Source organism: Hyperolius riggenbachi, chromosome 11 (genome assembly GCF_040937935.1).
Source record: "Hyperolius riggenbachi isolate aHypRig1 chromosome 11, aHypRig1.pri, whole genome shotgun sequence".
NCBI classification, from domain to species: domain Eukaryota; kingdom Metazoa; phylum Chordata; class Amphibia; order Anura; family Hyperoliidae; genus Hyperolius; species Hyperolius riggenbachi.
Window position 1 is genome coordinate 2,734,577 of NC_090656.1, and position 24,568 is coordinate 2,759,144.

Below are 24,568 nucleotides of genomic sequence, written 5' to 3' on the forward strand. Positions count from 1 at the left end.
CAAGCAGTTTCCAGGCTGCAGTGAGCCGTTACCAGGCAGCAGTTACCAGGCAGTTGTGTGCAGTTATCATGCAGCGACAAGCAGTTACCAGGCAGCAGTGTGCAGTTACCAGGCAGCAGTGTGCAGTTGTGAGAGTCTGAGAGGCATTTCACTGCCTATCAACAGTTTGTGGAAAAGAGGGTTAAAGGACCACTATTGCGAAAAAGGAGGCAGTTAAAATCTGACAGAACTGGGACATAGAGGGGACCATTTGCTACCCCCTATGTCCCTGCTGTGTGTATGTGATCCACTGGAATATATTTGCAAGTTTACTGCTATGGTGCACGGAACTTTCTTCTCCTACTGCAAAATGTGGAATCTACATGTTGTTTGCACGCTGCGGGGTCAATAACAGAACCCGCTGCGGGGTCAATAACAGAACACGCTGCGGGGTCAATAACAGAACCCGCTGCGGGGTCAATAACAGAACCCGCTGCGGGGTCAATAACAGAACACGCTGCGGGGTCAATAACAGTCTGCAGCCAGTTCCTAGTGCCAGCTTATCTACTTCTCTCCTAATTTGAAATTCTCAGAATTTTCTTTGTTTTCAACAGCATTTCCTGAACAGCAGTTGCAAAAAATAGTGTGCAAGTGATTAGGGAGGCCGGCTGGTATCTTACTATTTTGGCAGTTAAACTGCTGTTCATAAAATGCTGTTGAAAACAAAAGAAAACCCTGAGAATCCCCCATGAGGAGATGGTCTGGCCCAAAACCTGTTGGTTCTGTCAGATTTCAACTGCCTACTTTTTCACGATAGTAATAAAACTCACAGATTTGTATAATAATTACATAAGGCCATAGTCTGGTTTGCCTATGCCTAAAAACTGCCCGGCATAGATGGAAAAAGAGAGAACGTCTATGCATTGAAACCACCATTTGACACCCTTGTGTAGGAGGCGGAGCAGACGGACACATGCCACACCTCCCTCCAGCAGTGATTGCACACGCCTTCTCCTGGAAGAATACTCACTTCTCACTCTCTGGGCTGCAGTGCACAAAGTTGTGCTTCCATAAGTTGAAGGCCGGGTTCCTAACCAGCTCAGTGAAGGTGACCATGACTCCCCAGGGGTGTGGCTTATTCACAACCAATCGCTCCACCAGAACCCTGCAAAAAAAAAAAAAAAAGCTTTATTTAGTAATATAGCAGGAAAACATTCCACAGACACACCTACCGTCTGCTTCACACGGAAGTCCAATACCAGAGGTGGCAAAGCATCCGGGGGTATCAGCGTTCCACACCAGGCAGAACCGCATATGCGTTTTTCTACTATCATGTGCTGTGGAAAACGATCCTGCCTAGTGTGTTCCTACCATCTAGGTTTCAGAATGTCCAGCCTGAAATCCAATAGCCCACTATTAAATGCAACTCTTTTCATTCAATCCTGCAACAACCCTGGTCAATAAGATGCAAATAACTTTGAGTTGGTGCAGAATTATGTAAATTTTGTATGCAAATATATGCATCTTGAACATGAACCAATCAAACCCTGCTGAGGTCAAATTTGATTGGCCCATTTTCAAGTTGCATAAATTTGCATACAAAATTAGCATAATCCTCAGGCTGGAAAATTTGCATAATCCTCAGGCTGGGGTTGCACTTGGCGCACAGGAAAGGTAGCTGCATATGCATTTGTTCCGCAAATGCGTTTTTTCTTGTGTTTTGTGTGCATTTTAATGTGTTGGCATATATAAATCGCAAATGCATTTTTTATGCGTTTTATGCAAATCACTGGGAAGTCAACAGGAAGTGGAAACACATCATCACTTAGTCTAAAACGCAATACGTCTGCGTCACCGCTGACTTTCATTATGGGCATTTTGGAAAAATATGCAGCAAGCGCAGCGTTTTTAAAAACGTACATTGCAGGACGCAGACACACATGTGGACCATTTACTTGAATTATGTGCGTTTTTTCCTCGCATTTCTGCCTAGTGTGCTCCCTGCCTCAATCATCTCACCGACCATCCCTCGTGCTCATACAGTGCAATGCACTTAGGCCAGAAACCCACTAGGAGCGATTTTCTGAGCGATTTGTGATTGGAAAGCTCTAGCTAATGTAATGCTATGGGTGGCAAGAGCTTTTTCCAATCAGTAGCAATTAGAAATCGCTCCTAGTGGGTTTCTGGCCTTAGGCTTTGTACACCTCTAAAATCAAAATAGCTGAGGCCAGCGTTTTGCGATTTTGTGGGTTTTTTTTGCAATTCCTGGCGCTTACCTCCATGCTACGATTTTTTGTTAAGCGCTTTTCTAAGCGATTTTACAGAACGGTTTGTTTCTTCACTTCCTGACGCAAGTTAGGAAGTGAACTCTTTCACCCGGAAAAGAATAATTACAATGTATTTATTCTTAAAAGCTCTGGGGAAATCACTATACAAAGCGTGTTTTCAAGTGGTTTCCCTATACCTGCCATTGAGGCAAATCGCCCCCGAAATGGCACATGCAGCGCTTTGCTGAGCGGATCGGATCGTAATCGAACAGCTCAGATGTGAACTCTGTCATAGGGAATCATCGCACAAGTGCTTTTAGGGCGATTTTGAAAATCGCCGGCGCTTAAAATAAAGGCAAAAACTCCCTTAGTGTGGACAAACCCTTACAGCTGCCTGTTGTCTCCATGGTCCCTCCTGTTCCCCATTCTGGTTACTTTTAATATTCAATGGCCCAGGCAGTGGAAGCCTCTCAGCTGGAAGCGCCACCCTGGCTGTGCACCATTGCGTACACACTGCATGGGTTCCGAGCCGTGCCCAGAACACGTCAATGAGAGGATTCTTTCTGCACATGAGCAAGCTGACATAAAAGGAAGTAGTCCTACACTAAGGAAAGGCGGTATGGGCTACGGCAGTGTGGCCAATGGGCATCGAGGTGCCGCCCAGGGAGGCGTGACAGTAAGATGTGGGCGTGTCTAGCAGTCAGGTGGGAGAACGCCAGACATCCTGTGACAGCCGACCTATAGAACAATTTAGTTATAAATTTCCTACTAGGCCCCCCATCAGAATGATCGCTTATATGATTGGGTAATTGTAACGATTGGTGTCAGCAACACAGAGATTTTCTGATTATTGCCGATCTGCAGTATCACCAATAATACAGATGCTATACCTGATTATATGGTGATCTGCAGAATCACCAATAATACTAGTATAGCTAGACACAGGACACCCAATGTGGTATTGTGTTTGGTGCAACAGTAATCAGAGGAGTTATTTCCCGAGGAGCGGGAGATACAGACACTACTGCAGCCAAGGATTCCCTGAAGAGCAGGGAATCAGACTGCACTGCAGCCAGTGGACCCCTGAGGGGCAGGTTGCCACCGACTGTGCAGAAGATGATCTCCTTATGTGGAGGAGATACAGACTGTACTGCAGCCGAGAATTCCCTGAGGAGCAGGGAACCTTGGATAGTACTGCAGTCACTGGACACCTGAAGAGCAGAGATTACTGGCTGGGCTGCAGGAGAGAGAACTGAGTGAATGAGAGGTATAATAGAACTGCAGCCGAGGATTCCCTGATGAGCAGGAAATCAGATGGTACTGCAGCCAGTGGACACCTGAGGGGCAGGGACCACTGACTGGGCTGCAAGAGTGGTAACTGGTGAAGTGAGAGATGTGATTGGGCTGCAGCCAAGGATTCCCTGAGAGGCAGGGAATCAGACTGTGCTGCAGCCAAGGATTCCCTGATGGACTGGGAATCAGACTGTACTGCAGCCAGTGGACTCCTGAGGGGTAGAGACCACGCACTGAGCTGCAAGATGGTCTTTCTGAGGAGCAGGTGACCCTTGCAGCTAATGAACACCTGGTGCAAGTGTCAGGGACAGTACAGTAAGGCTGATCACCCAAGGAATGAGTGAAAGACAGAAAGGTCAGACAAGCCAGGTCAGCAACACACATACAGATAAAGTGCAGAGACGGAAGACTGATTCGGTATCCGGGTACAGGCAAGGTTGGCAACAGGTAATCAGATAGGCAAAGGTACCGAATCAGTAAGCAGGAGAGTGGTCAGGAAAGCCAGAGATCATAACAGGTAACAGTATATATCTCAATCCTAATCTAGGTGTGCTTGCCCACACGGCGGCATCTCTGCTATTAATTACAGTAATGATTGGGGGGGGGGGGTTGTTGGGGGGGGGGGATAAGCTGATGAGATAAACCACTGTGTTTATCCTCCTACTCCTAAAAATGGCCCTTTTTTAGATCAATTTAAACATTTACTATGTAATTTAATGTTTTATTGTCTCTGCTCAGTGGCAGTGTATTAAGTATCCCAGAGTTAAAATACCTCAACTATCTCTCCCCTGCCCTTAGAAGTTGTATTTTGCCAGGAAAACTGTTATGGCTGTAATTTGCTTATCAGTGATGTTTACTATATTCCCGACAAGGTAGAGAAGCTATCACTTGCATGCCTGAAAATTAACTCTTTCAGGCAGCAAAATAACAAAAGATAAACAGCCTGGTTATTCATATATTTTGCACATATCACATCCTGTCATATCGTGAATATTAGTCTCTTGGCTTTACCATCATATAAGGCACTAGCTGAAGACCAAGCATTGCCTGGTTATGTATTTGTTGTTGGGTCCGACTACTTTTTCTAATCTTGACCAACTCAATGACCGAGTTTGTAAGATTTGGGGTCCTTGGCATCAATAATGCGAAAAGGAAGCAGTTTAAATTTTCCCATTGAAATCAAGCAAACAAATCGATTTGCTGTTTGTGGCTCCACCCTTTTGTCTGAATTTGATCTGCAGTCACCCAGTGACCAACTGTAGCAGGTTTGAGGCCTCTGCCATTAGCAGTGTAAGAATAGCAGCAATTGAAATATTCCCCTTGAAAACTAATAGATGAATTTTGATTGGCTGTTGCATGCTCCACCCATTTTCCTGAATGTTAATCCCAGTCACCCATTGAGCAACTGTGCAAAGTTTGAGAACCCTGCCATTAGCAATGTAAGAATGGCTGTAGTTTATATTTTCCCATTTTGTTGTTGTTGGCTCCGTCCACCTTTCGTAATCTTGACACACAGTCACTCAATGACCACGTTTGTGAGCTTTGGAGTCCTTGGCATCAATAATGTGAGAACAGAAGCAATTTATTGTGCAAATGAATGGCTGTTTGTATGTCCGCCCCTTTTCAGAATTTGAACCCCCAATCACCCAATGACCAGTTGTACCAGGTTTGAGGCTTGTGCCATTAAGAGTGTAAGAATGGCAGCAATTTAAACATTCCCCTTGAAAACCAATAGGTACATTTTGATAGGCCATTTTATTCTCCACCCAATTCTGAATATTAATCTCAAGTCACCCATTGACCAACAGTGCCAAGTTTGAGAACCCTGCCACTATGTAACGATTGTGGAATTCTCTTCGTGATCAGCGCACAAGACGTGCGCTGACACTGCGGAAAAAAACTCCACAAGCGTATAATTTAAGGGAACCCAGCAAAAGGTGCAATGCACCTGTAGAGGGAAATTCCTGTCGGCAGGTGGAGCTGTGGAGTGCAGAGGAACAGCTCCTCTGCCCTGCCACAGACGCAAGACAGGAATTGCACGAAGGGAAGGAACACAGGGCAAGATAGCCCTGAAAGAGAGAGATCAAAGCGACAGAGGGTATGTGTGTTCACCAATCTAGTCGCCACCCTGCGACGATGAACACACAACCAGGAAGATAAAGTGAGAAGGCAATCGCCGAAGATGGCGGTTGCTAACAGCGACACAAGACCGAATAAGCACAGATGAGGAATGGATGTATGTCCACCAATCTAGCCGCCCACCTGCGACGGCAGACACACAACAAAGGAAACCGAGTGAGAACGCAATCGCCTGAGAAGCGATTGAGAATGAGATTGAGCAAAGGGACAGATTGTATGTGTGTGCACCAAACTAGTCGCCAACCCGCGACGGTGCATACACAACAGCAGATATGAAGTAGGAACGCAATCGCGAGAGAGGCGATTGCCAGAGGTGACACAAGGCTACAGCAAGGCAGAGCACGAGAGTAGCAAAGGCACAGCAAATCATACAATGAGAAGATAAGGAAAATAACAAACGCTAACTAAACGCGAACACCGCACTCATTCGCAACAATGCACGCGTTTATGCGCGGTCTCCGCGTGTTAAGCACAACAGAGACAAACACGCCTAACTAACCACCGACAGACAAACATGAAACAGAGGACGCGAACGCTTGCTTAACGGTTACCTCACCGAGCCTCCAGCAAGCGTTCGTAGCAGACAAGACAGATACACGAAAACAGGAATAAGTGAGAGATACGATCCACTGCTCTTTCCGCCAGAGCGAGTGCGATCCAAGTATAGAAACAGAGCGAGCTGGATCCACTGCTCTTTCCGCCAGAGCAAGTGCGATCCAAGTACAGCAAGAGAGATGGAGATCAGACGGATCCACAGCACTAGCGCAAGGCGAGTGCGATCCAGGCAAGACAGATTAGATGAGATAGCTGGTAGCAACCGCTGCTCCAGCTATACTCCAAGAACAAAGATCAGAACGACTTCCTGTCGACCACCGCTGGGACAGAACAATCGCAACAGACAAACAAAACAGATATGCAATCCTAACTGCACTAGGGAATCTGCCTAGTGCAGTCCCAGGAATTACTCTAAGCTAATTTTTAAACAATGAGCAAGGCTGACACTCCAGGAGTGTTTCACAGGACTAACCCTTATGACCCGGGAAGGTTTGTGATATCATATGGTATTTATAGTACAAACCTCCAGAGGATGTGGCTAGGAAATTTGCAAGACAAACGTATGCAAATTCCTCAGCAGCAAGCTGCAAAACTGACAAAAGGTCTCTCTTCCAGAGACCTGCAGAATGCAGACCTGAACAGTGGTCAAAAAACTGCCTGCCTGCGCAGGCAGCTGAGCGGATCATTACACACTAACAGTGTAAGGATGACTTAAATCAAAGAAATCTGATCCGCTGTTTGTGGCTCTGGCCCCTTTTTGGAATTTGAACCCCAGTCACCCAATGTCTCTGGCATTAACAGTGAAACAAGGGCAGCAATTGCAATATTCCAATTTAAACCCAGTAGGTGAATTATAATTGGCTGTTGTAGGCTCCACTCAGTTTTCTGAATATTAATCCCAGTCACCCAGTGACCAAGTATGCCAAGTTTGGGAACCCTGCCACTAACAGTGGAGGAATAGCTGCAGTTTACATTTTCCCATGCAAAATGATGTAATTTGATTGGCTGTTTTATGCTCCACCCACTTTCCCGGAGTTTTTAACCTCAGTCACCAAGTGAGCAAGTTTTCCAAATTTGGCTTTATTACTGTGAGAATTGCAGTTTTTTAACATTTATGTGAATGGGTAAAATCTGAATGGCTGTTTGTGGTTCCCACCACGTGTGTGTGTGTGTGTGTGTGTGTGTGTGTGTGTGTGAGGGGGGGGGGAGGGGGGAGACCCCCAGAACATGTCTCAGGTAGTTAGGGATCTGTATACCAAGTTTCGTTGAAATCAGTCAAGGTGTCTTCGAGTGATCGCAGCACAAACAAAGGCCGGCACCGCCTGCAATTAGTATAGAATGCCGATGCAAGGCTGCTAACTAGCCAACCCCACAATTGCCACATCACAGCAACCCTGTGCTCACTCCACTGGCAACCGATAAAATGGAGAATTCTGTTTAAGATTGGCTTATTGACATTCAAATTCTTGTCCAATCTGGGCCCTGGATACCTGAAGGACTTGTTGCAACCGCATAACACCCTCCCCCCCCCCATAATGTTAGATCAAAAGGATGTAATACCTTGGTCATCTCCAGAGTCCACCTCCATACTTTTGGAGACAGAGCCTTCTGTCATGCTGCCCCTACACTTTGGAATTCCCTGCCACACCCAGTCAGGACAGCTCCATCCCTGGAAGTGTTTAAGTCCAGACTGAAAAGCCCCCTCTTTAGTCTGGCATTTATGAACACCTATTTCCTCTGTAACACAACCCAGCCTGTAACCCTGTACTGATCTGAGACACAACTATGCCCTTTGAGTCCTATGGGAGAAAAGCGCTTTACAAATGTTATTGTATTGCATACAGTGGAGGAAATAATTATTTGACCCCTCACTGATTTTGTAAGTTTGTCCAATGACAAAGAAATGAAAAGTCTCAGAACAGTATCATTTCAATGGTAGGTTTATTTTAACAGTGGCAGATAGCACATCAAAAGGAAAATCGAAAAAATAACCTTAAAGAGAATCTGTATTGTTAAAATCGCACAAAAGTAAACATACCAATGCGTTAGGGGACATCTCCTATTACCCTCTGTCACAATTTCGCCGCTCCTCGCCGCATTAAAAGTGGTTAAAAACAGTTTTAAAAAGTTTGTTTATAAACAAACAAAATGGCCACCAAAACAGGAAGTAGGTTAATGTACAGTATGTCCACACATAGAAAATACATCCATACACAAGCAGGCTGTATACAGCCTTCCTTTTGAATCTCAAGAGATCATTTGTGTGTTTCCTTCCCCCTTCTGCTCTCATGCACTGAAGTTTCAGGCTGCTCTTTTCTTCCTGCAAACAGCTTTGCCCTTGTCTGTAATTCCTCAGTATGTGAAAGCCCAGCCAGCTCAGAGGACGATTTATCCAGCTTGTAAAAGATAAGAGAGAAACTGCTCTAATCTAAATAATACACAGGCAGTGTGCAGAGAGGGGCCTGGAAGGGGGAGTTCATAGCAGAACCACAACACTGAAGAACTTGGCAGCCTTCCAGACACAGGCTGACAAGTCTGACAGGGGAAAGATACATTGATTTATTACAGAGACTGTTATAGTAGAAAGTGCTGCAGTAAGCTAGAACACATTAGAATAGCTTTTGGAACTTGTAGGATGATAAAAAACAGGATGCAATTTTTGTTACGGAGTCTCTTTAAATAAAAGATAGCAACTGATTTGCATTTCATTGAGTGAAATAAGTTTTTGAACCCCTACCAACCATTAAGAGTTCTGGCTCCCACAGAGTGGTTAGACACTTCTACTCAATTAGTCAACCTCATTAAGGACACCTGTCTTAACTGTCTAGTCTTACTAGTCACCTGTATAAAAGACACCTGTCCACAGAATCAATCAATCAAGCAGACTCCAAACTCTCCAACATGGGAAAGACCAAAGAGCTGTCCAAGGATGTCAGAGACAAAATTGTAGACCTGCACAAGGCTGGAATGGGCTACAAAACCATTAGCAAGAAGCTGGGAGAGAAGGTGACAACTGTTGGTGCAATTGTTCGAAAATGGAAGGAGCACAAAATGACCATCAATCGACCTCGCTCTGGGGCTCCACGCAAGATCTCACCTCGTGGGTTGTCAATGGTTCTGAGAAAGGTGAAAAAGCATCCTAGAACTACACGGGAGGAGTTAGTGAATGACCTCAAATTAGCAGGGACCACAGTCACCAAGAAAACCATTGGAAACACATTACACCGCAATGGATTAAAATCCTGCAGGGCTCGCAAGGTCCCCCTGCTCAAGAAGGCACATGTGCAGGCCCGTCTGAAGTTTGCCAATGAACACCTGAATGATTCTGTGAGTGACTGGGAGAAGGTGCTGTGGTCTGATGAGACCAAAATAGAGCTCTTTGGCATTAACTCAACTCGCTGTGTTTGGAGGAAGAAAAATGCTGCCTATGACCCCCAAAACACCGTCCCCACCGTCAAGCATGGGGGTGGAAACATTTTGCTTTGGGGGTGTTTTTCTGCTAAGGGCACAGGACAACTTAATCGCATTAAAGGGAAAATGGATGGAGCCATGTATCGTGAAATCCTGAACGACAATCGCCTTCCCTCTGCCAGGAAACTGAAAATGGGTCGTGGATGGGTGTTCCAGCACGACAATGACCCAAAACATACAGCAAAGGCAACAAAGGAGTGGCTCAAGAAGAAGCACATTAAGGTCATGGAGTGGCCTAGTCAGTCTCCGGACCTTAATCCAATAGAAAACCTATGGAGGGAGCTCAAGCTCAGAGTTGCACAGAGACAGCCTCGAAACCTTACGGATTTAGAGATGATCTGCAAAGAGGAGTGGACCAACATTCCTCCTAAAATGTTTGCAAACTTGGTCATCAATTACAAGAAACGTTTGACCTCTGTGCTTGCAAACAAGGGTTTTTCCACTAAGTATTAAGTCTTTTATTGTTAGAGGGTTCAAAAACTTATTTCACTCAATGAAATGCAAATCAGTTGCTATCTTTTATTTAAGGTTATTTTTTCGATCTGCCACTGTTAAAATAAACCTACCATTGAAATGATACTGTTCTGAGACTTTTCATTTCTTTGTCATTGGACAAACTTACAAAATCAGTGAGGGGTCAAATAATTATTTCCTCCACTGTACATACACACACATCCGATAGATTCCCACCTCGTACACACACAGCATTCCCCAAGGTACAGATCTACAGAGCGTCCCACCTGGCAATGTGCTCTCGGATGGTCTCTGTGTTGGTCTCAGCAAAGAGGTAGAGCATGACGCAGCTGAAGTAGTGGGTGTGGCTGTTGGGGTAGCGCAGCTGGTTGGCGATGGCGTGCAGGAGGAGATAACGCCCTGTGTGGAAGAAAACACACGTCAGCCATGTTGACACCGGCAGCCGTGACAAAGTGAAAGGCATTGTGGTCAGTCACCTTGGGCGTCCAGATCTCGGGCCAGGTACTGGAAGATGTCCATGTAAGAAGAATGGGTGACACTGCCCATTGAGATTGTTTCACCACTTTGATGGATGTGCTCTATGGCCTGCACACCCACATAAAGAACTACGGCGTTCATCAGGGGGATATTGTACCAGTCCCCGGGCTGACTAGATGTCTGCAAAGGAACAAGCAAAAAATAAATATACTACAGCCAAACATCATTGGCCTTAGAAATGACCACCAGGGCACCAAGTTACCAACACTGACCTGTACACTATTGCTAACTTCCAACAAGAAGGTGACTGGTGAGCGCATCATCAAATAGAAGTCAAGGTCTTCCTTCAACTCTGGTGGCATCACTCTTGTGTAGTTTGTGAGGATTCTGGGAGAAGTCTTCATGTCGGTCAGCATGTCCACCTGGAAGAGGGAAATTTATAAGACACATGGCTCTGTCTCCATCTAACAACACAAGTAGACAATCACTGAACGGTTCATTGGGACCGCTATACTCTTCTAGTCCTCAAAGCAGCCCCAGTTATTCCTTTGATGGGTTGCACACAAAGCTGAAACCCCTCCTCTGACTTCTGGGTCATGCTAACATTGTTCTAGAAAACTGTGCAATTCACCACAACCTGTACTGTAAATTCAATAAAATACGGTCAAGGCCCTATAAAAAAAAACTTCTTCCGTTTCAGACGCACTGGTCTGTAGTCTGTGATTTCCAATCGTTTTTTAAATAGAAGTGATAGAAAAATCGATAAGAAAAATGATCAGAAATCAGATTGGACCTGTCAGAAATATTCGATTTTTACCTCACGGGAATTTGCATGGTGTGTGCCAGGCATAAGCCTGTTGCCTAGGTGATGTTCGCTGTGGGAGGGACAGTAAAGTAGGGAGGGAAAATGAACACTGAGCTGGGATGAAAAAAAGAAAAGGGCAGAAGTGATGTCACTTTTGGCATCACAGAGAAACAGTAAAGATGGAAAGCAGCAGAAATATTATTTTCTATTTTTCATACTACATTTCTCCTAAGTGTAACATTGAGCACTAAAAACAACAGGTTAGGTAAGCTAAATAAGTAATTCCTGGTTGGACAACGATTATTATTTTTTTCAGTTAATATGGAGTTTTATCATTCTCTGAAGCGGAACTGAAACCTGTTTTAAAAAAAAAGAGTTTCACTTCCCTGGGGCTTCTGCCAGCCCCCTGCAGCCATCCTGTGCCCTCGCAGTCCTGGACCGATCTTCCGTTACCCCCCCCCCCTCCCCCATGGCTTACTTTCTTTACCGTAATGGAGATCAACTTTTAAGTGGATCTCCATCGCGCCCTGGCCGCGCACATTCACGCTCCTGTAGCCAGACGCATACTGCGCAGGCGCAGTAGAGATTTTCTCATAGCTCCTGGCTACAGAAATGCGTACTGGGATATGCGTACTGGGATATGCGTACTAGGACCAGGGCGCAATGGAGGTCGACTTAGAAGTCGACCTCCATTATGGGAAAGAAAGTGAGCCTCGGCGGGGGAATGGAAGATCGTCCAGGACTGCGAGGATGGCTGCAGGGGGCTAGCAGAAGCCCCAGGTAAGTGAAACTCTGACAGAACATTGGTGTGAAGGTGCAATATGCATTTACTTTGAAAATCTTCTCTTTTGGTGTTAACCCCCTTTTCTACCATTGAAATGAAAAGCTTGACCGCATCACAAAACTTCTGCAGATTTCACACCTGCACCCATTATACCACAAACCTCTCAGATGAGAGATCCTTAGGCCAGGCGTTCCGTTGCATTCTATCCTTATACGGAGATGGATTACTCAGTATCTTTTTACAAGGACCTTACACACATAATCTACCGGTATTTTGATAACTGACCCCTGGCAGGCTCCTGAAGAAGCCACGCTTCATTCACGAAACATGTCTCAAGCAAATCATGATGCCAATGCTGTGATTATATTGTGGTAAGGTACGATAATCAGGGCACATTAGTAATCCATGCATTCCATAGCCATTTTTTACTTCAAACCATTCACAACTAGTGTGTAATGTCACTCACCTCTGTCACAGGTCACTCACAGGCCCAGCAGAAAAACAGAAACAGAAATTATTTGTTAGCCCAGCACCACAACCACCATCCAAAGCACAGCGCCGGCTTACACAATGGAGCAGCTTTCATGAAGTAAACCTGTCACAACACAGAAGCAGAAGCGCCTTACCTTGATGTCCGAGCCGCAGGGATCTGGGAGCACCATGTTGTGAGGGAAAGCACTCAGGATCAGGTTCCTCAGCTGGATGCAGTTGTGCGGGAGGACGTCACAGAAGGAGTAGTAGTACTCGCACAGGAACTCTGGGAAGTTGCGAAACAGAACTCGCAGCGCACGCAGTGTACCCTGCACAACAACAAGAAGCGCACACACTTCAACTGAAGGACCTACTACGGCAGAGGCAACTATAGCTAGGTAACTAAGAACCGAAGACTATGCTAAATATTAACATTTCATCAAACAGGCAGACAAATGACAGCGCTCAAGGCTGCACCTGAAATGAAAACCAACAGAGGCAATGCAGAGCTCCACTGGGGCTAAATACATGCCTTGAATGCAAAATAGATGCAAATTATGTACCGATTCTAATATAAAAAATTTTGAATGTAGATTTGAAGCAATGAATGCAGCTAGCCACTAGTATACTTACGTTCAATTTGCACAGCGGGAGACATGGCAGCGCTTTCAAACAGAAGTTATACCTAAATGATGTATCTGCATGGATGTGCAGAGCTCCAGGAACTGGACAAATTACACACCTAGCACTCAAAACAGGTAAAGGAGGGTGCAGAGGCGGGACAAGGTCCTCCAGCCCCCAAGGCTGAGACACCAAAGTGCGCCCCTCTATCCTTCCAACACTGATTGCTATTAGACTAAGAGGTGCCACAACACCTTACTCTCTAGTTATCTGGCTTGCAGTCACTTCCATCTATATCCTCTTATTTCTCTCTGCTTCAAACACAATAGGGGAATGATAGCTGAATGAGTTGTGTGCCCCCTCCTACACTGCGCCCTGAGGCTGGAGCCTCTCTCGCCTCTGCCTCGGCCCAGGCAGAGGCTAACAAGCTTCAGTAAATAATGTGTGCACAGATTATTCCATACTGGACTTACCCACGGCAATGACGTTCAGTAGGGAATAATCTGTGCACACATTATTTACCGAAGCTAACACCCTCCTCTACCTGTTTTGAGTGCTAGGTGTGTAATGTTGTCCAGTTCCTGGAGCTCTGCACATCCATGCAGATAGATCATTCAGGTATAACCTCTGTTTGAAAGCGCTGCCATGTCTCCCGCTGTATGCTAAATATTACGTTAGAGCTCACATCAAACTAAACAAATGCCCAAGGTAATGCTGGTGCTCGAATCTGGCATATTGAATTCAAAACATCTGAATACTGCCTTACAGTGGTCTGAAAGTCAGCATTTCTACTTTGCTCTAAAGGATTCCTTACAGCTTTAAAGCTACTATCCCAGGAAAAAAAAGTAGCAGAACATCATTGAAATGGTTAAACACACCACTTTGTCCTGCCATGGAAAGGCTGTTCAACTTCAAATCCACATCCAGACTGGAGATAACAGTATCTCTGTTTACATTCCAATGTTGTTACATTTGTGTGTAAACAACTGAAAACACTCTCTGAGAAGCTCTCTCTGCTTGAAGCACACACAGTTCAGAACAGCTCACTAGAAGATTTTAATATATATTAAAAAGCAGCTGGAATAAAATGCAATGGCAGCTTTCATGCAAGATAAACTACACTTTGGGAACTTGTAACTTGTAGACAGACAATATTACTTTGCACATAAGCAAATATGATAACTATGAGTAATAAAAGTAGGAAAAACAAATTTTTATTGAATGTTATGTCAGAGTTTCAGACCACTTTAAACCACAGTTCAGCACCATGTCAGTACAGATTACTGCTTAATTAGCAGTAATTGTACCTGCCATATCATTGTTATGCTGTTCAGACTTCTCTATGTTAATGACCAGAAACCATTTAGGTGTTAAGATTTCCATTCTTTACTTTAACCACCCTGGCGTTCTGATTAAATCGCCAGGGTGGCTGCGGGAGGGTTTTTTTTAAATAAAAAAAAAACTATTTCATGCAGCCAACTGAAAGTTGGCTGCATGAAAGCCCACTAGAGGGCGCTCCGGAGGCGATCTTCCGATCGCCTCCGGCGCCCAGAATAAACAAGGAAGGCCGCAATGAGCGGCCTTCCTTGTTTTGCTTATATCGTCGCCATAGCGACGAGCGGAGTGACGTCATCGACGTCAGCCGACGTCCTGACGTCAGCCGCCTCCGATCCAGCCCTTAGCGCTGGCCGGAACTTTTTGTTCCGGCTACGCTGGGCTCAGGCGGCTGGGGGGACCCTCTTTCGCCGCTGCTCGCGGCGAATCGCCGCAGAGCGGCGGCGATCAGGCAGCACACGCGGCTGGCAAAGTGCCGGCTGCGTGTGCTGCTTTTTATTTCATTAAAATCGGCCCAGCAGGGCCTGAGCGGCAGCCGCTGGCGGTGTTGGACGAGCTGAGCTCGTCCAGACCGCTCAGCTGGTTAATGCAACCAGCAGTTATATATGAGAGTCCCAAAAGGCTATGCACTAAGAATAGCTCTGTGGTGCCCTCTCCTTTTGGTGTCACCACCTTGGGTGACACCAAAAGGAGAGGGCACCACAGAGCTATTCCAGGTATCTGCCTGGTTTGCCTATGCCTAAAAACGTCCCTGGTTGTCAGAAACTTCTTTTAACCTCCCTGGCGGTAAGCCCGAGCTGAGCTCGGGCTATGCCGCGCAGGGGGAGATCTCAGCCCCTGGTGGGGCGATTTTTAATCTGTAAATTGCTGTGCGCGCAGCCAGCACTTTGCTAGCCGCGCGCACAGCTTGATCGCCGCCGCTCTGCGGCGATCGGCCGCACGCAGCGGCGAAAGAGGGCCCCCCCCCCCGCCAGAGCCCTGCGCTGCCCGGACCAATGAGTTCCGGGCAGCGCTATGGGCTGGATCGGAGGTGTCTGACGTCAGGACGTCGGCTGACGTCCATGACGTCATCCCGATCGTCGCCATGGCGACAGGAGAAGCCAAACAGGGGAACGCGTTGTATACGCGTTCCCCTGTTTGCTATAGATGCCGGCGACGATCGCACTAGAGGGACACATGCGCCCTCTAGTGGTGTTTCATGTAGCTACCACTCTGGTAGCTTTACATGAAACAAAAAAAAAAAAATTTAAAAAAAAGTTTTTTTTGCCAATTTGGCAAAAAAAATTAACCGCCAGGGAGGTTAAAGGATATCTGTGCAATATTCTCTTCATCTTTCACCATCTTTCAGGGACATCCTTGGAAAAACAAAACTATCAAAAAGGGTATACAAGGACTGCTTACACTGTAGAGAACTTTCATAGGTTTTGTGAATTCCAGACTTCGAAAAAAGGGGGCCAGGTATGTGAAGAGATCGATGAGTAGCTGTGCGTACATGGACCAGCCCTGTGAAGACACAAACAGATATAATCACCAGTTGCTCTACAGAATCTACCCCTGGATACCGAACGCTGTAAACAGCGCAGAAGATTTGGGCGCAGCCAGCGCCACCATAGGCTGTAATAAGAATGATGGCTATGGCATGGCTCAGTAAGTAATTTGGGTGGCGTCAAAAGACAGAGAACAAATTAATCTAAAAACGCTGTAATTTGTCCTCCAGCGAAAGCTGGAAGCCGAATTACATCTTTCCCCACCATCCACGTGGACCTGGAGGGGGAATCGTAATTAACGCCGCCAGGACTTGTGCAAGAGCAGGGTGAGCTGCATATCGGCTTTACCCTGCACCCAAATATCCTGGCGGTTGAATCATAGGTACGCCTGGATACTAATCATTCACCTTTTGTAGAGGCGTGTGCTCTAACATTCGTTCAACGAAGACTGGCTGGGATACGAGGTTCAGCCACGAATGTGCAAACCCAGGTGCTTCAGCCGGCCGGAGGAAGTGTAAAGCATCGCTAAAGAAACAAAACAGCATTACAGCTAATAGTACAAAGGCACAAACAGTAAGAACCACTGCATATAGAAAGAAAGAAATGAATGGCTGTGTGTTATTTTGATGTACAGTGGGTTGCAAAAGTATTTGGTCCCCTTGAAGTTTTCCACATTTTGTCACATTACTGCCACAAACATGCATCAATTTTATTGGAATTCCACGTGAAAGACCAATACAAAGTAGTGTACATGTGAGAAGTGGATCGAAAATCATACATCATTCCAAACATTTTTTACAAATAAATAACTGCAAAGTGGGGTGTGCGTAATTATTCAGCCCCCTGAGTCAATACTTTGTAGAACCACCTTTTGCTGCAAATACAGCTGCCAGTCATTAGAGTATGTCTCTACCAGCTTTGCACATCTAGAGACTGAAATCCTTGCCCATTCTTCTTTGCAAAACTGCTCCAGCTCAGTCAGATTAGATGGACAGCGTTCGTGAACAGCAGTTTTCAGATCTTGCCACAGATTCTCGATACGATTTAGATCTGGACTTTGACTGGGCCATTCTAACACATAGATATGTTTTGTTTTAAACCATTCCATTGTTGCCCTGGCTTTATGTTTAGGGTCATTGTCCTGCTGGAAGGTGAACCTCCACCCCAGTCTCAAGTCTTCTGCAGTCTCCAAGAGGTTTTCTTCCAAGTTTGCCCTGTATTTGGCTCCATCCATCTTCCCATCAACTCTGACCAGCTTCCCTGTCCCTGCTGAAGAGATGCACCCCCCGAGCATGATGCTGCCACCACCATATTTGACAGTGGGGATGGTGTGTTCAGAGTGATGTGCAGTGTTAGTTTTCCACCACACATAGCGTTTTGCATTTTGGCCAAAAAGTTCCATTTTGGTCTCATCTGACCAGAGCACCTTCTTCCACATGGTTGCTGTGTCCCCCACATGTCTTGTGGCAAACTGCAAATGGGACTTCTTATGCTTTCTGTTAACAATGCCTTTCTTCTTGCCACTCTTCCATAAAGGCTAACTTTGTGCAGTGCATGACTAATAGTTGTCCTACGGACAGAGTCTCCCACCTGAGCTGTAGATCTCTGCAGCTCGTCCAGAGTCACCATGGGCCACTTGACTGCATTTCTGATCAGCGTTCTCCTTGTTTGGCCTGTGAGTTTAGGTGGATGGCCTTGTCTTGGTAGGTTTACAGTTGTGCCATACTCCTTCCATTTCTGAATGATCGCTTGAACAGTGCTCTGTGGGATGTTCAAGGCTTTGGAAATCTTTTTGCAGCCTAAGCCTGCTTTAAATTTCTCAATAACTTTATCCCTGACCTGTCTGGTGAGTTCTTTGGACTTCATGGTGTTGTTGCTCCCAATATTCTCTTAGACAACCTCTGAGGCCCTCACAGAGCAGCTGTATTTGTACTGACATTAGATTACACACAGGTGCACTCTATTTAGTCATTAGCACTCATCAGGCAATGTCTATGGGCAACTGACTGCACACAGATCAAAGGGGGCCGAATAATTATGCACACACCACTTTGCAGTTATTTATTTGTAAAAAATGTTTGGAATCATGTATGATTTTCGTTGAACGTCTCATGTGTACACCACTTTGTATATGGAGCAAGAGAAAAAAGAAACGAGGTTCCCCCCCTTGTCTGCCTTCTTCAATACTATTTGATTGTTGTTTTTCAACCAGTCCAGAGCTTGTTGTTCTTCCCTGGTGATGTTGGTTTCAACCTCAGGGTAAATAAGGGCCTGCATGTCCTGCAAGACTTTGCGATTTAAAATGTCCACTGCTGACCCCGGGTTTGTACGGAACTCCTTGATAGAATTACAAGGACGAAAAAGTTCCTTACTTGAGTTGTCACTATCCTCTATTGTTTCAATTTCAACATTGCCTTCAAGCCACAGTGCCTCCAGGTTAGCAAGTGTTTCTTGATCGGTGGGATTCTCCAGACTCGGAACAAAGAAGCCTAAATTGCTAATGGTAGTGTGGCTATTAAGGCGAAAATCCTCTGGAGTGTCAGTCCCTTTTTCTTCCTGCCACAATGCAATATTCAGCTTTCTTATTGTTTTGTACCAGTCCACCTCAAAGTTGAACTGGTTGAAGCTACATGTCAAAGAGAAGTTGAGGCCCTTTTTTAGGAGGGATTCACACCCAATGGGAAGAGAAACTCCCGATATGTTGATAATCTGGAGGTTCCTTCCCATCTCAACTGCCTGAAGTTCTAATATCTCTTCCTGCGTTGTCCCCTCCCATAGGTCCCCCTCCCCCATGTAAATTTTTTGGAGGGTGTCTTTCTGATGGTAACGGGTCCTTTCTCCTCATACTCGTCTGATGCTTCCCCTAAAGGGATGTCGACACATCTTCTCTTAGGGGGGGTTTTCAACACCGATCTAGGCTTACAATTGGTTTTGGAAGTGGAGCTTCCCTCTGTTTCTTTAGGTGAGGAATCTGTTCCAGACTCTGTTGTCCAGTATCCTTTTTCAGGGATCTGTTTTCTCTTACGATTTCTGGAACGTTTTTTTGGTTGCCTCCAGTCAAAGACCTTGCCTCCTTTGAAATCCTGACGATCTCGTCTAAATTTACTGAGTTTTCTTTGTTTGATCTCGTCTTGTACTGGTACTAGTCGGTTTTCAATTTTGTCCTCGACTTTGCTCAGCTGTTCAGCAGACGATAATTTAACCTGCTGAGCGGTCTGGACGAGCTCAGCTCGTCCAGTACCGCCAGAGCCTGCCGCTCAGGCCCTGCTGGGCCGATTTGGCTCAAATAAAAAGCAGCACACGCAGCCGGCACTTTGCCAGCCGCGTGTGCTGCCTGATCGCCGCCGCTCTGCGGCGATCCCCCGCGAGCAGCGGCGAAAGAGGGTCCCCCCAGCCGCCTGAGCCCAGCGTAGCCGGAACAAAAAGTTCCGGCCAGCGCTAAGGGCTGGATCGGAGGCGGCTGACGTCAGGACGTCGGCTGACGTCCATGACGTCACTCCGCTCGTCGCCATGGCGACGAGGTAAGCGAAACACGGAAGGGCGCTCATTGCGGCCTTCCGTGTTACTTCTGGCCGCCGGAGGCGATCAGAAGAACGCCTCCGGAGCGCCCTCTAGTGGGCTTTCATGCAGCCAACTTTCACCGGGCCGCGGCAGGTACATTGTATCACAGTGTCACATCTGCAATGTTGTCCCATGAGAAGATATCATACAATATTACACTGTTATACAAGCTGTACACTGACTGCTTTACATTGTATCACAGCGTCACATCTGCAGTGCTGTCCCATGAGAAGATATTGTCACGGAATAGCCGTGAGAAACGCAGGTGAATCTAGAGAATTCACAGTCGCTTTCCTGATCGCTCCCTGGCGGATCTGTGCAGTCATGCAAGCGATCCGAAAACGACATTTTTGTGTTGTTTTAAATCCAGAGATCTGTTCCCCTGTGAGCCAAAGCAGTCCCCTCACCCCTCATGAATGCATCACCACTCAGGAATCTCGCACCTGGCAGGGTTCCCTGCAGGGCCTAGCTCATTCCCCCTACAGCAGATGTCCCCATGAAAAGGACCAGGAAACTGGCTCCACAGGGGGGGCCATAGAAAGCCAGACGATTCGGCACCGGGCAGGGGCCATAAGAAAGCATGGGTGGTAGGATTTCCTGTCAGCATATGAAAACCGTATGTCGCACAGCTATAAAATTCATATCGTCTCGTTCGGTAAAATCTGGCCATCGTGCTGATATGAAATTCATTGGGATAGACTGGCCGATTATCGAGATATGAATCTTCTCAGGAGCCTGACCCGCTGGCTTAGCCGTGTCTGATGTCATATTAATCTGTATTTTCCCACAAGTATGAAGCTGTTACCCTCCTAAATATAACGTGTATGGTTCAGGAGTTACAGCATTTCATAAGTTTAGCCCTAAAAATCTCTCAGAGGGAATGAACTGTCATTGGTTGGTGACTCAGAGGGGCTGGCATGGCCACACCCCCAAACCAGCTTCATCAAAAGCACCTGGCCAGCAGGCGGGCAGTTTTTTTCCTCCCTTTACCATCTTCATGACAATCTGCTGCCAGCCAGAGGACATAGGGCTGGTGGCCATTTTGCTGACCTATCTGAACAAAGAACTCTAGGAACTTGAAACCGTTTTGCTTGAACTTGATTGAAAACCAGAACTCTGATTTTTCCCACAAAAAAGGACATCTTTCCAGGAACTAAGTATTTTTCTCCCTTCTTTTATTTTCATACTGGCTATCACTGTTTTCATAATTGTTGATTTTAAATAATTGTCTGTATATATTAATTATTTATATTGCGTGAATAAACGACTTTCCTAAGTCATTCACTGTTCCGCTACTCTGCTTATCAGCACACACAGAATTGATCCCGGGTCTCTGAAGATACGCTACTGTTTGTTTGTTGTTGGCTAGACAGAATATCGTGTGTTTAACCGTTTTATTCGCAGGACTAGTCAGTTAGTGAGTTCCTCTGTCTCAGGAAACAGAGGTGGTGGCAGATCCCATGAACTAGTGTGTGAGTTGTAATCACCCATATTTTCACAGGCTCCCTTCTGAGTTGTCTGCGGCTAATTCTTAACGGTTCCTGCGCATTGACTGCGACCAGAGTTCGCACGATCTGTGCGCTGGCACCGTTTAGAAGGCTAAGTGCGGTCAGCCACGGAGGGCTCCTGTGACAGTGGTAGGCAGCGGTGAGACCTGTGTTGTGCTGAAAGTATCCACGATAGCGCTAGCGCTATCGAGAAACGAACTAATTCGTTGGTGTAGCTGGAAAGCAATATATTTTTTATATATACAGAGAGACTGTGTAGCCAGTACCCCTCCCCAAAAGTTTTATTTTATTTGGCATGGAAATGTCCGGGAACTACCAGAACATGTGCCTGTCGGACCTGCAAAATCTTTGCCAAGTGAGAGGCATTGACGTCGGCCGCAGGAAACAACAGGACCTGATAGCAGACTTGTCCAGATGGGATACCCAGCAACTGCGGGAGCCGGGAGTGTCCGCTGAGGTGGATACCAGCCCATCTGACAATCGAGGGGAACCAGAGGCTGAAGATCCTAGGCGTACAGAGGTTGAGCATCCTGCGGGCCCTGTTGCAACAGTTACGCCAGAGACTGTCAGTATGGACCCCAATCCCAGAGTTTCTGAAAGTACTCGCCTGGAACCGGCCAGTACTGGACTGTCCAGGGGTGCTGACCCGGTAATGCAGCAGGCATTACAAAAGCTGATGGAGACTGACCTGGAGAAGTACATGCAGTACATGGAAGCACGAGAGGAACGGGAGCGCCAATCTGCGGAACGCAAAGCTGCTGCTGCTGCTGCTGCTGCTGCTGCTGAACGCCACGCGGAGAGGGATGCCGCAGAGGCGCGGGAGAGACGACAGCATGAGCTCAACATGGCAAAGGTTCAACAGGCCAGCCGGAGTTCACCGCCCAGCCTCCCCGCTGAAGGAGCTGCAGCACCCGTAAGTGCGAAATTTAAATTTGCCAATATTGAAAAAGACACTGACATTGACTTGTTTTTGCGGTCTTTTGAAAAAGCATGCCGTCAGTATCGTCTGTCCCAAGACCAGTGGGCCAGACATCTGACACCTTTGCTGCGCTACAAAGCGCTTGATGCCTTCGCAGAATTGCCTGCGGAGAAGGATAATGATTATGCTGCTATAAAAGACGCTATCATTACTAAGTACCAGCTGACGCCAGAAGCCTATCGGAAAAAGTTCAGGGCCTGGCAGAAAAAGCCTTCTGATTCGTACCGAGATGTGGCCAGCAGCTTGCTCACCACACTCCGGCAGTGGACTCTAGGCCTCACCAAAGGGGCTTATGATGTCCTGGAGGACTTGATAGTCCTGGAACAATTTCTGAACATTTGCCCTGCTGATGTACGACAATTTGTGCTAGAACGCAAGCCGGCTTCAGCAACTGTCGCTGCAGACCTTGCTGAGACTTTTGCCACTACCCGGGTGGCTGATACCCGCAGAACTGCCCCATCCAGCTGGAGAGGAGGTCAGCCCAATACTCTGGCAGACTCTCCTGCCCCTGTGAGCCGTCCGCCACAGAGGCCACCCAGCGCAGCTGCTGCACCCAGGTCTGCAGCCCCTGGAGAGGTCACCTGTCACTACTGCCACAAGACGGGACACATGAAGTTCACCTGTCCGGAGCGGAGGCAGACCACCCCAGCACCTGGACCACCCGCACCTCGCCCGCGGCAGACACCACCCGCCAGCGTACCCCAACCAGGAGCCGCATCCAACCTGATGTTTGCAAAGGGGACAGGGAACTCCCCCATCACAAGCAATCACCAGCTGGTTACTGTGAATGACCAGCTTGTCACTGGTTTCCGTGACACCGGAGCAGATGTCACTCTGGTGCGTGCACACCTTGTCCCCGCAGAGGCCATCATTCCTGACCAGTACCTCACCCTCACTGGAGTGGGGGGCACTCTTTCGCACATTCCCCAAGCCCGGGTGTCCATCGACTGGGGGGTGGGGGTCCACGAGAAGGTTGTTGGGATCCTGGACCAACTGCCGGTCCCTGTTTTGCTGGGGACCGACTTAGGCACGCTGGTGTCGTACTATGAACCTGCACCAAGCCCTGTGGAATGCCAGGACGGAGACGGACTCTCTGCCCACACCCAGGTACTTTGCACACAGGGGGGAGGTGGGTTGAACGTGCCCAGTTCAAGGGAACCTGTGTTTGATGTACAAGCTGTCTGTGATGAAAATGTTCCTGTTACTGTTATTAATGCTTGTAACAATGATGTAGGTGATGCCAATATGTGCCATTCTGAAGGTATACCTGTGCTAGCGGTAACACGCAGCCGTACTGCTCAGAACCTGAGCTCAGAACAGGTGGAGGAGGTTCCGGCCTCCTCCCCCTCCTCTGACCACAGGGATGGTACCCTTCAGCCACTAGCCTCATATGCCACGGGCCAGCTGGCTGAGAGTGAGAGTGCTGCATTTGTGCAAGCACTCCAGACTGACCCTAGCCTCGAGGCCCTCAGAAAACAGGCTTCTGAGCCCCTCACAGACGAGGCTACATTCAAGGTATACTGGGAAGGTGGGAAGTTGTACAGTGAGCCTGTACACCCCACCGAAGGTGAAATGGGGATGGGTACCAAGTTGCTTGTGGTACCTAGTGCCTTCCGGGGGCATGTGCTGAAGTCCGCACATGACATTCCCCTGGCCAGGCACTTGGGGATCCACAGGACACTTGATCGTATCCGGGGACATTTCTACTGGCCTCAAATGCGGATAGATGTGACGAACTACTGCCGCTCATGTACCATTTGCCAAAAGGTAAAAAGGGCTGGGAATCCCCGCAAAGCTCCCTTGTGTCCACTGCCAATCATAGGTGAGCCCTTTCACAGAGTGGCGGTCGACATAATTGGACCGTTGCCCACTCCCAGCAGCAGTGGCAAAAGGTACATCCTGACGGTGGTGGATTACGCCACCCGCTATCCTGAGGCCATGGCACTTTCCTCCCTGAGGGCGGACAAGGTAGCCGATGCGCTACTTAACATTTTCTCCCGAGTCGGGTTCCCTGCGGAGATGCTCTCTGATCAGGGAACCCAGTTTATGTCCGGACTCATGGAGGCCCTGTGCAAAAAGATACAGATGACGCACCTTGTCTCCAGTCCCTACCACCCGCAGACCAATGGACTGTGTGAAAGGTTCAACGGGTCGCTGAAGCAAATGCTGACCACGTTTGTTGAGTCGCAAGGTGGGGACTGGGAACGATACCTGCCTCATCTGTTGTTTGCATACAGGGAGGTGCCGCAGGAATCTACCGGGTTCTCCCCGTTCGAGCTCCTGTATGGTAGGAATGTCCGAGGACCCCTACAATTGATGCGGGAGACGTGGGAGGGCAAGGGGGACCCCACAGATGTCTCTG

At 47.3% G+C, this 24,568-nt stretch overlaps 1 protein-coding gene across 2 annotated transcripts in view; it reads right to left on the reverse strand.

The window, feature by feature from the left end:
• The window catches only part of LOC137539063 (CCR4-NOT transcription complex subunit 1-like), a 138,217-nt gene that overhangs the window by 4,958 nt on the left and 108,691 nt on the right, over nt 1-24,568 (reverse strand). For both annotated transcript variants that reach the window (XM_068261537.1, XM_068261538.1), the window contains 7 exons: nt 16,566-16,683; nt 16,073-16,174; nt 12,871-13,044; nt 10,928-11,077; nt 10,655-10,835; nt 10,445-10,577; nt 1,010-1,144 (listed from right to left, as the gene is read on the reverse strand). In XM_068261537.1, the coding sequence (XP_068117638.1) occupies nt 1,010-1,144; nt 10,445-10,577; nt 10,655-10,835; nt 10,928-11,077; nt 12,871-13,044; nt 16,073-16,174; nt 16,566-16,683 (993 nt within the window). The remainder of the gene's footprint in view (nt 1-1,009; nt 1,145-10,444; nt 10,578-10,654; nt 10,836-10,927; nt 11,078-12,870; nt 13,045-16,072; nt 16,175-16,565; nt 16,684-24,568) is intronic.